The 16,488-nt window shown below is 40.2% G+C and overlaps 1 protein-coding gene across 1 annotated transcript in view; it reads left to right on the top strand.

The window, feature by feature from the left end:
* The first annotated feature begins 2,717 nt into the window (after nucleotides 1-2,717).
* The window catches only part of LOC132378998 (collagen alpha-1(XXIII) chain-like), a 126,585-nt gene continuing 112,814 nt past the window's right edge, over nucleotides 2,718-16,488 (top strand). Inside the window, exons 1-2 of the mRNA XM_059946431.1 lie at nucleotides 2,718-3,363; nucleotides 3,926-3,995. Of these exons, the coding sequence (XP_059802414.1) occupies nucleotides 3,088-3,363; nucleotides 3,926-3,995 (346 nt within the window). The 5' untranslated portion in view covers nucleotides 2,718-3,087. The remainder of the gene's footprint in view (nucleotides 3,364-3,925; nucleotides 3,996-16,488) is intronic.

The raw sequence follows: 16,488 nt of genomic DNA, 5'->3' as shown, positions 1-16,488 counted from the left end.
GACGATGTGCACTATCTGAATGTTTGTATTAACCCTACTTTTGTGTTCCTTTATCAATAAAAACGTTTGAAAATAGTGACATCAGACTTCAACAGACCTCTCTATCTTTGCTGGTAAGTTCTCCAGTTATGGGATTCGTAACAATACCATATTATAATATATATGTAACATCCAAGTTGTTATTAAATATATATTAACAACTTGGATGTGAATGTAGGAGGTATAATTAAGAAGAAAATTGGCAGTATTATAGATAGGGAGGACATTTTTCTAAAGTGATGGGATAGAGATTAGAAGGAAAGCTGGGCAGAGCAAGTTTGTGAAGGCAAATAGAGGTTGGATATATCTGAATCCAGATGAAGTCTTGACCCAATACCTTGAATGTCCATTTCTCTCCATGGATGCTGACGGACCTGCTGGGCTTGGATTCTAGCATCTGTGGTCTTTTGTGTCCAAATCAGAGGCAATACAAATGTTAACAATCGCAAGGACCTAGAAGTCCAAGACTTTTGTTCCCTTAATATGGCAACGCACAGTGATACAATGGAGTAGAAAGTGTATTTGCAAGTTGGGGCATAGAACACAAGTTGGGATATTATGTGACAAGTTACTCGTTAGGCCACACCTGGAGTATTGTATGCAATTCTGGTCACTGCACAACAGGACGGATGTACAGTAATAGTGAGAGTGCAGAAGAAATTCACCAGGATGTTTCCAGGATTGGAGCATTTCAGTAATGGAGAGAGATGGATAAAGCTGGGCTTGGTTCTCCTGAAGTGAGGCAGCAGCTGATAGATATATACCTATAGATACCTGATAGATATATATGTAAAATTATAAAGGATGTACTTAGGACAGATATTCAAAATCATAGGAGGAGTGGTAGGTGTACAATAAGCAAAAGACCACAGCTTCAATGTGAGGGGAAGGGGAATCTGAGGGGTAGATTTTTTTATATTAAAAAAGGATGCTATTTGGAATGTGCTGCAAAAGGAAGTGGTGGGATTAGATACAGTTACCACATCTCAGATGCATTTAGACAGACATTGAAATAGGCAATACATAGAACTATAGCGGTGATTTGCCCCACTAATACGAAGAACTTAATACAGAGGCTCTGGTCCTATTTTGGGCTGCTCTGGGGATTTTGATCTAAGGACTCAATTTGGCTCAGAATGCTGTTGCTGTTGCTCATTTCTATCGTCTACATGATTTGTTTTGTGTGTTTTTCTCTGTCTCTGGGCTCCGGGAGAGGGGTGGTTAGTCTTATTTTTTTGGGCTCCTTATTTTGTGACTGCCTGTATGACAACACATCTCAAGGATGTATAATTTACACATTCTTTGATAATAAATGCACTTTCAAACTTTGAATACAGTCCAAAAGCAGGTAAAGGGGATTAGTGTCAAGGGCAAAAAGATTATTGTGGGCATGTTGCGCTGAAGAGCCTCTTTCAATGGTCTCTGACTCTATTTACGTGTGCTGACTTTATCAATCAAGCTTAAATGAGTAGGATTATACAATTTCTTACACCCACACTTGAGTTGAATGTGCGTGCATTGACCCCCTCAGCTCCAAACATCAGCCCTTCAGCGGCAGAGCGACACAGGCCAACTCCAATACCTGACCTGCAGCAACATGCGGGGTCGTCAATTCCCCTCACGCACCCTCAGTTTTTAAAACCGATTGAGGGCATTCTGAAGGTATTATGTATGTACTGCAGAGTCTGCTACACTGGTTGGTTTATCACTGTTACTTGCACTCACTTAGACCAAGTAAGGCAGACCGTTCGTGAAGCAGCCCACCCTTGACGGAATCGCAACCATCACTTTCATTGAACTTGGTGATTATCCGTCCTTAAAGTGACCTTTACCCCACAAGCACCTCCCTCAGCTTATTCCATGTTGTAAAAATCCCCATCAGGTTTCCCCAACCCCGAAATCTTCCGCAGCACACACACAAACAATGCTGAGAGAACTCAGCAAGTCGGGCAGCATCTAAGAGGGGAAATGAACAGTCTACGTTTGGGGCTGAGACCCTTCATCAGGGCATTCGTGTGTGTTGTGTTCCAGATTTGCAGCATCTGCAGAATCCCTTGTGACCCTGAAGTCTCTCTGGTGGGGAGAAGATCGCCCTTCCTGGTGCCCAGAACTGTTCTCTGAAGCAGCCAGCCTCCCGCTGAATTCGATACAGCCTGTGCTCTGATGCATCTGATGATTGGGTTTGAAAACGCTGCAGTCCCCAGTATTCATTTCCATTGGTGCTGAAAGGCTGTGAATGGTTTGCTGAGGTCAGTGTGAATTCCTATACCTCAGGGAGCTGCCAAATGGTAAAGACTCATGTTTGTGTTACACACTAACCGGGGAGAGTGCTGGGAGGTTCACACCAGGACCGGCGGCCGCGCCTTTAAACTTTGATCGGCCAAATCAGACGAGACGCTGCTGGTCTTTTCGCCCCCCCCCCCCCCCCCGCCTTCTCTGTCCCGATTGTGTTCTCTAACGCTGCCTACAACGTGGAGTGAAACAGCGGGAGCGTTTCAGGCTTTTTTTTCCCCTTGCTGGTGGCTGGAGCCTCAGAGCAAAATCCCCGGGAGCGGTTAAAAATAATCCGATGCGTTTGGGGGAGGGAGACTGCGCGTCACTCATGATCAAAGTGGAGGTTCCGACCCTAAACCCGCCCTGTCACGTTGAATAAATAAATAAATTATGTTAAGCAGACGTATGGCTGGAAATAGCATTGATAAACCAGAGCAGCCAGTGGCTGTGTTATGTTCCCGTTAAGACAGGGAATGGTTTCAGTACTGTTCAGATCCTGACATCTCTGTGGATACTCTAATTGCGGACAGCCTATCTGTTCCAGGACTCCTGCGGAGGACTTGAACCATTCGCGTTCGCTTTACTTGCAGTGTGCATCCAAGCAAACACTGCGACCGACGGGAGATCCAGAGAAATCAGCAACAGATTTTTTTTTAAGGGAACTGTTTCCTTCAGGAGAGATTTGCTCGGCCAGCTCTCCCGGAGCAGCTCTCATGTGTCCGGGATTGTTACTGCGGGTCTGGGCTCGATAAGGGTTGAGTAAGTTGAGCGAAGATGGAAGGGTCTCCGGAGAGGACAACGTGTCGAAGGACCTGTAGCGCATCTCAGACCTCCAAGCATTTGCAGCACTGTCCAGACCTGCCCCGGGTTTTTTGCTGCCTCTTGTCAGTTGTGTCTCTGGGGGTTTGCATTCTAGTGCATTGCAGGACTTCAGATCTCCAAACCCGCGTCTCGCATTTGGAGGAAGAAAGGCAGGTTTATCAGGCTTGGTTCTCAATGGACCAAATGGAACCGGCTATTTTTAACAGAGTGGATCAGCTATTGACCGAGGTTGGTGTACGGCTGTCTTAGATGAGGCTGGCTACAGAAGCGCAAAAAAAAATTCAACAAAACTCTAGTGTAAACCGTGTCTCAAAGAGCCCTGCATTTTACTGTGATTAGGATTGTATATTTAATTGTAGTTGGCGAATAAAGATAATCTTTCCCAGTCAGCCCCTGAAGCGAGGTTAGACAAACACTCTGCTTTCCAACAACTTTTTTTCCAAAACACATGCTTTGTTACAAATGCCTAGGAAAAAAAATCCGCCTGCAACTTCACGCTGTTACAATTGGCCCGCACTTTAAAGGATTTGGCACCCAATCGTCCTGCCTGAAGCCTCCCCACCTTTACAGTACCAATCGCTGCGATTTTCAGCATCAGTCTGTCCACAACAATTTCCAACATAATATAGCTTAAGAAGTTATTTAGTTTAAATAATAATCACCGTATGGAATTGCTATTTTTGGTTATTTTTGATGGAGGAGGAAGGGATATTTTTTGCGAAAAAAAACTGTGCTTGCGTGTCCGTGTAGTATCTGCTAGTGATGCCGTGCTCTTTAACTTTCCCTCCAGAAACTAAAGGAGCATTTACCTAAGGTGAGAATGGCCCGTGGTGTCCCTGGCGCCTGCATATGTCCTCCAGGTAAGCACTGTTCTCTTAGTCCCCACCCACTTCCAGCCAACCGGCGGTGTAACTGTTCAAGTACCCCAACAGTAGCAGGCAGCTTGCCCAGGTTCAATTGCTCATCCAAGTTGGGTGCACAGACGTTCTCGAAGACCTTAATGGAAACAGACAGTGGAATGGATGAGGGATTTTTTTTTAAGAGGTGGTTCGTAACGTTCCCTCCTCTGTACCACGCTGGTCTTTCTGTTTTCTCTCTGCTGCTCTGGTTAGAATTTATGACTGGTCGAAATGCTTCAACCGATACGTTCAAACACAAATATAGAATCTACGAAATGCGCGCGAGAAAGTCCGGGGATAGTTCACAGAACAGCGCCGGCGCCGAGAGGGTTAACATTTGATGTGGTGTTGAGTGTCCAGAGTTGGATTTAAAATTCGAATTGCGGAATAGATTAAAGCGTTGGTTGCTGGCACCGTTAAAATTGCTATTCTAGTCTTTGCGGCAGCAGTCTACAATTCTATCCATATTGCTGTCTCTTGCCTTACAATAATTATCATATTTACACCAGCACGGCAGCAACATGCAGGAATACTACCATCCCGCTGATTTTACAGTATTTTCTTCGATCCAGCCTTCCCATTATATGAAGCGACATTTCTCGTTCTTGATCATTATTGAGGATCTGAAATCACTTATGATAAAATGCAAATTGTAGACAGCGGGTTTGGTCTACTCTCTTGAAGGTTTATGAATAGTTTGCATTATTTTCTTTTAAAATGCACCTTTTGGGATTAAATTGCAGGTAAATGTCTCTAGATTTAACGCCCACAGCGAAGTTGTACTCTGGTAGGAAAACCGTTATCCACACACACAAAAAAAAACTGCTGACTTCTTGTTAAACGGCAGTGCAGCTGGAAGCGTGTGTTTCCGCTCGGGTGCTAACGTCTTGTTGTCTGGATTCGAGTGGGCGCAGGTTCCAGAGAGCCCTTGTGCTGGGTGTCAGAGTGGGCAGGTGGACCTGCCGACCACACTTTCAGAAATCTTTCTCCCCGCCCACAGAAATTCACGCTTTGGCCAAAGACTGGTATTCCAGAACTTTTCCCGGCACTTGAAAACTTTGGGTGACTTAAATCCGTAACGAATCTAAATGGACAGAAGTATTTAGATTCAGAGAATGACTGTAATATTATTATTTTTGTTATCATTGGTGGTGCAGCTAATAAAGCTGCATCCTCATTTGGGTTCAATGATGACCCCAGTGCTGTCTGAGTGGAGTTTGCGTGGATTTGGGTGTGTGTGTGTGTGTGTGTGTGTGTGTGTGTGTGTGTGTGTGTGTGTGTGTGTGTGTGTGTGTGTGTGTGTGTGTGTGTGTGTGTGTGTGTGTGTGTGGTTAAACTCACTAAATGCTCTTAGTAGGTAGGTTGGTGTAGACTGTGGGGTAGCTAATGGGAATGTGGGAAGGTATTTTAAAAGGTTTAGTGTACGACAGGTGTAAATGGGAGCTTGGTGAGTGTGTTGCCTGCTCGATGGGGACTTGTTCCAAAAGGGCCTATTTCCATTCTACGTGACACACTAAAGAATACTTCAAGTGAACAAACAGTTGCAGTAAAAAGGCACATGGGAAGTACAGAAGAGCAAGGAACTGATAATTTTGTAGGAAGATGCCAAATGAAAAGAATGTTTTGATATGTTACTGTAAAGTTACTAATTTAGTCTAAGATTTTAATGGATTACAGACTATTATAAAGTGGAATTCACAGTCGGGTTTGGATTAATGTTTCGTGTGATGATCTATTTAAGTTATTCATTTTTTCTGAGAATCAGAATCAGGTTTTTGATTTTTTAATATAAAATTAGTGCAAAAAAGTGAGCAAAAACAGTGAGGTCGTGTTCATGGTCTGTTCAGAAATCTGCCGCGGAAGGGAAGAAGCTGTTCCTAAAACATTGACCGTGTGACTTCAGGCTCCTGTACCTGCTCCCTAATGGTGACAATGAGAAAAGGGCATGTCCTGGGTGGTGGGTGTCCTCAATGATATATCCTGCCTTTTCAAGGCATTGCTTTTGGGGTCGTTAGCATTTCCCCAGCTGTGGAGCTCCTAGAGATATGCTCAGAATTCAAAATGTGAATCTGAACTCAAATTCTGATATTTAAAAAAAAACAATGTTGGAAGTTTGGGTGCAGCAGTCTGGAAACACAAGAAGAGGTAGATTCTTACACCAGGGGACAGTCTTCTTAGGATAGAGAAGGTTCCTGATAGTTTTTGTGAATTGCATTGAACCAACACTTGAACAGGATCACATATTCTTTCAGTTGTTCTTCAGATATTCCTCTTGTCTGCTTGTAGGCACTCCATCCCTACACTTTCCAACTTGGTGTGGAGACATCACCATAGGTGCTTTTGTGGTTTTTTTAAATTTATTAAAGTACTTAAGAAAAGGCCCTTTAGGCCAAGCCGTCCACCAGTCCCCCAATTTAACCCTAGCCGAATCATGAGACAATTCACAATGACCAATTAACCTACCAATTGGGAGGAAACCCGAGTGCCCAGAGGAAACCCATGTGGTCAAGGTGAGAACAAACAAACTCTTTACAGACAGCAGTGGTACAAACTGTATTTTAATACAGATTTTCAGTTTCTTCCATTTTTTTTCCTTTTTATCTCTTCAATACCAGTTTGCTTTAAAGAAATATAGAAGTTTAAAAACTTCTTAAACCTATTGTTCTATCTCGGTCTTGTATTATTTGCGAATCATGTTTTCATACTCAGCAAAATTAAATTACACATTTACTAACATTTTGCCTGGAAAGACGGATGTTGGTTGTTCTGATAGGGACCTCAGTAATTATTTTGTTTTGATATAGTTTATACATTGCGTTAGACCTACATCTGGGATTTATTTTAATTCCTTCCCCCTGCACCTTTCCAACTACATTTGGGTCTTGACTTAAAAGGTAACGTTGATGTAAAAAAATACACTTGACCACATGACCGTAACTACTGATTGAAAGAATGCTTCTGTGAACCAAGATGTGGTTGGTGTCCGTAATCACAATAACAGTACGGTTGCAGTCAAAATTCTTAACCACAGATGAACTGGGCTTCTTGGATGAGGGAAAATGTAGTGCTATAAAACTGGCTTGTCACAAAATTCGATGAATGCATGAAGCATCTGGACCTGTTACATGGTTCTGATGAGGTTGTTAAGGTTGATTGGGAGTTTGCTAAATATTTATACAGTTTTTAAATTGTAGTTGACCTTAATAGGAAGAAATGTATTCAATACCCTCCTGTTCCATGCAGCCAAATAGTATGCAAAATTCATTGTTGTAAACTGAACCGTTACAACTATGTATAAAAACTTGAACTGTATTAAGTTCCTTCATAACTTAGACATTTAAGTTTTAGTCCTTGGGGGAAAAAGGTGTAATCATGGAATGGGTATGGCAGGTTAATGGCTTTAAATAATCCTGCTGTCAACAGAAACTCACTTATTTTATAGGTGTTTAGTTTATTACATGAAAACTTGTCAGTAGCCTTTTTCTGTCAGGCACATTGTACATGTAGCAAATTAGACCTTTCATCTGTGCCTGGCTCATAATGGTGGCTCCGCAGAGCACACAACTGACATTTGCTTTTGCCTGAACTAGTAACCATATTACCATTTGTCGTTCAATAAAGCATTACTTATAGTAGCATAATTACTTCAAACATTCAGCTGTTCATCAGATCAATTTGCCCGTCGTCCCCAGAGCAGAAATATGCCTTTGATTTCAGTTGAAGATTGTGAGCACCATGTCATGTTATGATATAACATCAAATTAAACTGCTTTCACTTCCCATATCTATTATACTGACATCTGTATTCTCCTGCACAAAACTAACCCAGCTTCACACTTAAAACAGCAGACAGTAGAGAGATCATATTACCATCATGATAGTGTCATAAACCTCATGACAGAATGATCTTCTAGAACAGGCAAGATAGCCAGCTCAGTGACTGTATTTCTAATCGGCAGAATTTTCAGAAAAGGAAAGCTTACTTACAACAATTCCTTTTAAAGTTAGAATGTAATTTATTTGTAGTTCACTTAATGCTGGTGATTGTTGTATACCTTTATGCCTATTGCTGTATCTTGAAATCAGAGTTTGAATGTTACTAATTATTTCCCAATTCTTCATTCTATTGTAGAATGATACTTTTACAGTGCGAGACTCTAACAATTGCTTCAGCCCCCAATAATAGTTCATTACATGTAACTGTCTTTCTGGAAGTATTCATTGCTGGCCAGACCTGCAAGCTCCAAAATGTATTATTTAACTGGGAATTGTTCTGTTAAGGAAAATAGTGTTAAGGTTATTATACTCAATGGCCACTTTACTAGGACCTCCTGTACCTAATTCAGTGGCTATTGAATGTACGTTTGAGGTCTCCTGTTGCTGTAACCCATCCACTTCAAGGTTTGATGTGTTGTGCATTCAGGGATGCCTTTCTGCGCACCACTGTTGCAATGTGTGGTTATTTGAATTACTTTCACATCCTGTCAGCTTGAACCAGTCTGACCAATCTCCTCTAACTTTCTTCTTTAAGAAGGTGATTTTGTCGACAGCCGCTCAATGGAATTTTTTTTGTTTATCATGCAATTTGCTGTATACTCCAGAAACTCTTGTGCGTTTTTTTTTAAATAAATCTCAAGAGTTTCTGAGAAACTCAAAACAATCTCATCTGGCCCCAGCAATCATTCCATGGTCAAAATCACCTTGATTGTATTTTTTCCCATTCTGATCTTTGGTCTGAACAACAACTGAACTTCTTGACCATGACTGCATGCGTTTATACACTGAGTTGCTGCCACATGCTTGGCTGATTGGACATTTGCATTAACAAACAAGAGTACAGGTGTACCTAATAAAATGGCCACTGAGTGTATGTGAACAGCGAAACAGCTTTTGGCTTTGTTTCAATCATATCTGTCTTTGACAGTTATGTAAGACTAATACTAGTTCTACATCACTGTGAAATTAAGTATTAATTTAGTCAATACTGCAGTTACATTAGCCTTCAAAAAGAATACTCTTTTCCAAATTTTAATATTAAACTTATGATCAAATATTTCTAATTAAAAACATTAAGATTAACTTGAGGAAGTTTTAGAGTTCAAGATTAACTTGAGGAAGTTTTAGAGTTCAAGTATCACTGCAGATGAACCTTCCAAAAAGTTGGCATATGATTGAGTTAATTGAGACTGTTCTGTATCGAGAGATCACTTTCGGAGAGATCTGTACATAGGACTTCAACAGTGCTGACTGTTGAACATTTCTGGTAACACTCCTGAGAATTTGGGTCAAGAGTCTCTTGTAAGCTCTTAAGCACCAAATGCACTGATCCAATTTTATCCCATCATACGCATTAAGTGAAACCTTCCATATCAATTTCAAATGCATGGAGTAAATGGCTGGATTGGGTGGATATTTCCGTCAGCTAATACAGAAATAAATCCTTCCAAGGTTTGTGTTACCTGGACTCGATGATAATCAAGGAATTGGATGTAAAAGTCTTTATTCGCAAGAGTGGTGAGAATGTAGAACCTCTCCTGACGTGAGATGTTTGGGATTGGGAGCCTGATATTCAGCCTGACGGACACGTGCAAGCTTTGTTGTTGCATGGGCAACATCTGCATACATTCATAACCACACATTCATAAGCTCGTACTTTGAATAAGGTTGAGTTTTTTTTTTAGAGGAAGCCTACCTTTGCTTACCATGGTTGAACTGAAAACCTTGTGTGAAGCATTGAAGTACGAAAGAGAGGAATGTATGCAAAGTTAGCATAGGATGGACTTCGATGCTAATGTGGAGAATGCACATTGCTTTAGACCAGGTTTTCTTAAGATATAGGTATCTGTGTCTCACTGTGTACATATCAAATATGTTGGAAAATAGTGACTTTATTCATATGATCGGTTAAAGGCTAATAATTTTAAGGTGACTGGAGGAAAGTGTAGGGGATTGTCAGAGTTAAGTTCATTATACAGGGTCTGGTGAATGCATAGAATGCCCTGCTAGGGCATTTATGAAACTCTTAGATAGGAACATAGATGATAGAAAAATGGAGGGTATGTTGGAGAGAAAGGTTAGATTGATCTTAAAGTAGGTTATATGGTCAGTTCAACATTGTGGGCCAAAGGCCTGTACTGTGCTGTAGTGTTCTGTTTTATATGGTTGCCCAAAGAATGTTAGAGATCTAAATGCAGAAGGTGTACCATAGCGAATTTTTAGTCCAGTGAGTTACCTTTCCCGGACCTCAATTACTACTTACTTCTGGGGCAGATCTAAGCCTTGCCCCTGGGCCTTGAGCACACAACTTAGTTTTATTCATCATTGCAATATTGAGGAAAGTGCTGCTTTCTGGATAAGATCTTGTACTTTGTTAGCCTTTGTAGATGAATGCAGTAGGAAGTGTTCATCACTGGACAAATCAGTGATACCTAGGACGTTATTTTAACAAGAGTGGATCTATTAGGAAAGCTATCATTAGGTATTGGTTTGTTATGTTCACATGCACCAAAATAAGTGAAAAGCTTATCTTGCATGTTGTTGACACAGACCAAATCATTGAACTGTGCACTGAGGTAAAACAAGGTATAATAATATTACATAATAAAATGTTAAAGCCAAAGAGAATGTTCAGTGCACAAGTTAGTTATTATTTGGTGGATCGATTCATATACCTAACCTCAACGAAACGTAACATGGTCATTTAGTTCTTCATTAATATTTATTCCATTAGTGATCTTACAAAGTAGATTAATTGATCACATACCTAGTGTAGGGATTTTGCTGTGTGCAGAAATTAGTCACAGTTGTTTAGATAAATACAATAGAAACTATATTTCAAAATAATGAAGTGACTGTGGTGCATTATGAGATTTTCAATGCAAACTCTTCTTTACAAAATGAAGAATTCATTGAATATTTTTAAAGACGGGTTTAGATTCTTTAGAATCTGGATCTGATTAACTTTGGACAGAAAAGCAACAACCCAACGATTTACTATCATTAAAATGTAAAAAAAATTGTTAATCTCTTCTGTCTACCAAAGAAATGCTTTCTACTTCGTTGCATTCTTTTTCTGAAGTTCCTTTTGTTTGTCTTGGGTCTGTCCATGCTGTTTTTGTCTTTCGTTTTTGCATCCATTCCTTAAGTCCCTGCCCACTGGTGCTTTCTATATCAGCTGTAACATCTGAGCATATTAGCTTGGCACCAAAGAGTTTTACTTGGATGCCTATAACAAATGAGAGGAAGGCAGTTGAATATAAAGTGAAGAGAAGAGTGTTAGCAGCTGAATAAACGATCAGATCAAGATGGGGGAAGATTAGGTCACTGGTGTCCATCCACACAGAAACAACTGCATTACAAGTGGCCTTGATTGTATCTTTGAACATCTGTTAAAAGTATATTTAACTCAAAATGTGGACACAAATATTAGGTAATCTTTCCTATACTTTTATTTTGGAGTTTTAGAGAGCCAAAGAATTATTTGTATTGTGCTATGTGTAGAGCTTGCAAAGTACTCCTTCATGTACAATAAAAATGAAAGAGTTGATCTTTTTTTCTTTTGATAAGAGCTGTCATCATTTCTTGTGCAAACCTTGAGTGCTTCCTGTATTTTGATGTGGCATAATTTGTATAGGCTTTGTTGTAATTTGTGGTAGTCCTCCGTATGAAATTCCATCTGTTTTGGGAATTGATACTAAGAGCTTTGTTCAGTGGTATCATCAGATAAAATTTGGTTGGAAGTTATGGTAACTCTTAAGGGTTTATCAGAACTTAATGGCCAAAGGAAAACTATTCCACATAATGTGTCCCAGGTTCGATTCTTATTCTGGACCTGGTTAACTAATCACAATTTGCACAATAGCTTGTGTAAGGCAGCTTGTTTCCATTGTCTAGCAGAGAAAGATTGGTTAGTATTTCCATTCATAGACTTAAGTGTCCCAGATAATCTACTTTTAGATGAATGTTCCCATTAATCAAACAAAATGTAGCATTGTTTACTCTCTGGACATGCAAGGCAAAACAGTGGTCATTGGAACTCAATGTAAAATAGTCGTGATTGGAACTTTGAGCATGAAATATTATCCGAAAGTGAAAGATCAGAGTGACGGAGTTAGTATTAGAAAGCTGAACTTTTCTTTTCCACTGTCCCATAAATAAATGTCCAGCTTATTCTGGGTTGGGTCTGGTTGAATTTATAAGGACAGGAGCTGATGGAAGTACATCTTATGGCCTACCCCCCCCCCCCCCCCCCACCAATCACAAATCCCAGTCCAAATTCAATACACTTCCTTATAGGCACTATTTTAAATTAAATAGCCATTACTGTTTTGCTACAGATGTGACCCTTTACAGCATACCGTACTTTTGCATGTCCAGCTTAGACCAGGTCAGGTAATGTCACCCTTCATCTCACTGCTTCCTAGTTGGCTGTTCCAAGCATCTGTCTCAGCTATGTCACACTATTTAGGAGGAGGCCAAGTTATTTTTGTGGTTAGTAATGAAACAAAAATTAAGACAACTTTATCAATAACCTGCCACAAATACTTGCTAAAATTTCCTTTAAATGAGAATCTCAGAATTTACTAAGATGTGTCCTTTTTGACTGTTTATTGGATTTGTGCACCAAAATAACTTTTTAATCTTAAACCATCTTTTACTAGTCAAGAGACATAAAAGACTGATGACACTGGGATCTGGAGCAACACACAAAATTCTGGAGGAATTCAATGGATTTGGCAGCATCTGTGAAGCAAAAGGATAATTGATGTTTCTTTTAGGGACCAATGTAGTTGAAGGGTCTCAACCCGAAACGTTAACTCTCCATTTCACTCCATAGATGCTGCCTGACCTGCTGTGTTCCTGTTTCACCAGTCATGCCCATATGTAACTCCAGGCCTGCAGAAAGTGGCTGACTCCTAACTGGATTCTGCAGTACCTTAGCAACACACTTGGCCCTGTGAACTCCACTGTACACATGGGAGTACTCCACCTTAAAGACTGCAGCAGTTCAAAAATTTGCCTCAACAATATTTTCTCAGGGCCAATCTGGAATGCCCATTGCATACATCACATTAATTAAAGAAAGAATTCAAACTTGTGATTTAGAAGTTGTTAAATGATTAGTCATTAACTACTTTATTGGTACAACAGAGGTTATGTAACTCAAATAACTTGGCAAACTCATTGATTAACATTTTTGCACGGAAATTAATTGACATGTGAGCATGCTCAGCTCACGTTAACTGTGTATTTTAAATGAAAGGGAACCCCACTGTTAATTAGGAAATGTAAATATCTTTATAAACATTGGATATTCACATTCTATTTAATTGCAATCAGTCATTTCTGAACATTTCAAAGCTTTATTTAATTAAATTTACAAAAAAAAACCCCATTTTAGAAAACAAACTGGTCATTCCACTAATTAAATTGATTTTTATCTCCAATTTAGTTTGATTGCCCACGTAGAATACTAGTAACACGTGAAATGTTGTTTGGTTTTAAGATTCCTAATTCAAAATCTCCCTATAGTAGTGCTGCAATAAATAATCTTCAGTCTAAACACCAGGAAAAAACATGAATACTTCTGAACTTTAACGTTTTTAATTCTGTAGCATGCCAATTTATGCAGTAGTTTATACATAAAAAAGCACTTTGTGTGTGCAAAAGTTTCAATACAAGTTCTTCAGTATTATATTAGAGATTAGGATCAGATTGACCTCTGCAGTTCATGCTGATTTTTTATATCTGATTGACAAGGATTCAAGGTGAAGGAGCAGAGGTTAGTAGTATTTGTAAATAAACTTCCAGTTTCTGAGATAATAGTGCTGGGAAAGAATGAGTCTTTTCAAAAGCACAGAAGCTTCCATCGGTGCCTTCTTGTTGAGTAAAAATGTATTTAAGGAAGCACAGTGCTCCTACAGAGAATGGAAAAGAACACAGTTTTCAAAAGTGCTAGAAGGACCAAGGGAGATTGCCCCAAATTTATTCAGTCAACTCTCCCTTCAAGATATTTGAGCCATCACCCTCGAGGCCCAAAGATGTAATTTGTCTTAGACTTGAATATACTTAATTGGTCACTGTTTACAACTATCCTAAGATTTGCAACTCTTTCAAAGAAGCAAAATTCTTTCAGTATTATATGGGAAACCGCTTATTCCGAAATAATCTCCATAGTCCCACCAAAGTGAAATCTCTTAGCACGTATCCTTCCACTCCTTCTTGGAATTTCAATATTAGTCCTCCTCCTTCTAAAATCTAGAGAGTTTAGGTATAACCTGCATAATACTTCCTCATTAGATAAACCCCACATGCCAGGATAAATCTAATGAATCTAAGCTTTCTTAAATGTCTTATTAAACCACTGCAGTAAGACTGAACTACTCTTGTATCCAATTTTCCTTGCAAAAAGGGATTACATTTGCCTGGGTCCCCTCCTCCTTCCCTTTCTCCTATTGTCCACACTCCTCTTACATCAGATCCTTTCTTCTCCAGTCCTTGACCTTTTCTGCCCGCCTGGCTTCATCTATCACCTTTCAGCTAGCCTCTTTGCCCTCCCCCCACCCACCTTTTAATTTGGGCATCTTACCCCTTCCCTCTCAGTCCTGAAGAAGGATCTCGGCCTGAAACGCTAACTGTTTATTCTTTTCCACAGATGCTACCTGACCTGCTGAGTTCTTCCAGCATTTTGAGTTTGTTTCTTTAAATTGATTACTTGCTGTGTAATGCTAAATTTGCATATCTAATACATGATGGTATTCATATTGCTTTGAACCACAACACTTAAATAAGATTCTTCTTTTCCCATTCTTCATACCAGAGTGAATAATATCATACTGCCAGTGGCCTCTGTATTAGGTACACCTTGTTAATGGAAATATCTGAGCAGCTTATCATGTGGCAACAGCTCAGTGTATGAAAGCATGCAGATATGGTCAAGAGTTTCAGTTGTTCAGATCAAGTAGCAGAGTGGTGAAGGAATGTGATCTATATGACTTTGACTGTGGACTGATTGTTGGTGCCTGAATGGGTGGTTTGAGTATCTCCCAAGCTGCTGAGCTCCTGGGATTTGCATGCACATCAGTCTCTAGAGCTTACAGAGAATGGTGCAAAAAAAACCCAAAGACATCCAACGAGTGGCAGTTCTGTAAGTGAAAACACTTTGTTAATGAGAGAGGTCAGAGGAGAATGATCGGACTGGTTCAAGCTGACATGAAGGTTGCATTAACTGAAATTGCCATGCGTTACAACAGTAGTGTACATAAGAACATAAGAAATAGGAACAGGATTAGGACTTCTGGCCCGTCGAGCCTGCTCTACTATTCTATAATCTGGCCATGGACTCATCTTTAACCCTTAATTCCCTACTATGCTGTCTTCGAAACATCTTAAATATCAGCTGGGAACATAGAAGAACCAATGTTAGCGTGCCAAATGAAGCAAAAACAATGAGTGTTGAAGCCTACGTCATCAAGAACCAACTAAGATGGAGCAGCCATGTTGTTCGGATAAACGACGAACGTCTACCAAAACAAATCTTCTACTCCCGGCTTAAAGAAGGCAAACGTAAAAGAGGTGGACAACAGAGGACATTCAAAGACATCTTAAAAGCCAACATGAAGAAATGTAACATCGACATCAACAATTGGGAAACCAATGCCAAGGACAGGAAACTCTGGCAAACTATAATCCGAGAAGGAACAGCAACTTTTGAAATGAACAGAAGTGCAGAATTAGAAGAAAAGAGAAGAAAATGGAAAGAGAGGCAGCAACAACCAAAGCCCGATCTGCCATCTGGAGCTACCTGTCCTGAATGTGGAAGAACTTTCAAAGCCAAGATTGGGCTCATAAGCCACTTGAGAGCCCATAAAGAGATCAACGGAATGAAGACCATCATCCTCGACCTCAAGGGATAGCCATGACGATGACTATGCAAAAATCTATCCAACTTTGTCTTAAATATACTTACTGAGGTAGCCTCCACTGCTTCATTGGGCAGAGAATTCCACAGATTCACCACTCTCTGGGGAAAGCAGTTCCTCTCGTCTCCATCCTAAACCTACTACCCAGAATTTTGAGGCCTTGTCTCCTGGTTCTAGTCTCATCTACCAGTGGAAACAACTTTCCTGCCTCTATTCTACCTATCCTTTTCATAATTTTATATATTTCTGTAAGATCTCCTCTCATTCTTCTGAATTCCAGTGAGAATAGTCCCAGGTGGCTATATCTCTGCTTTTAGACTAACCCCCTCATCTCTGGAATCAACCTGGTGAACCTCCTCTGCACCTCTTCCAAAACCAGTATATCCTTCCTCAAGTAAGAAGACCAGAACTGCACACAGTACTCCAGATGCAGCCTCATCGGTACCCTGTACAGTTGCAGCATAATCTCCCTGCCCTTAAATTCAATCCCTCTAGCAATGAAGGCCAATATTCCATTTGCCTTCTTGATAGTC

This window comes from Hypanus sabinus, chromosome 21, assembly GCF_030144855.1.
Source record: "Hypanus sabinus isolate sHypSab1 chromosome 21, sHypSab1.hap1, whole genome shotgun sequence".
In the NCBI taxonomy this organism is placed as follows: Eukaryota; Metazoa; Chordata; class Chondrichthyes; order Myliobatiformes; family Dasyatidae; genus Hypanus; species Hypanus sabinus.
Note: the sequence above shows the minus strand (reverse complement) of the source record. Positions and strands in the feature narration are given on the sequence as shown.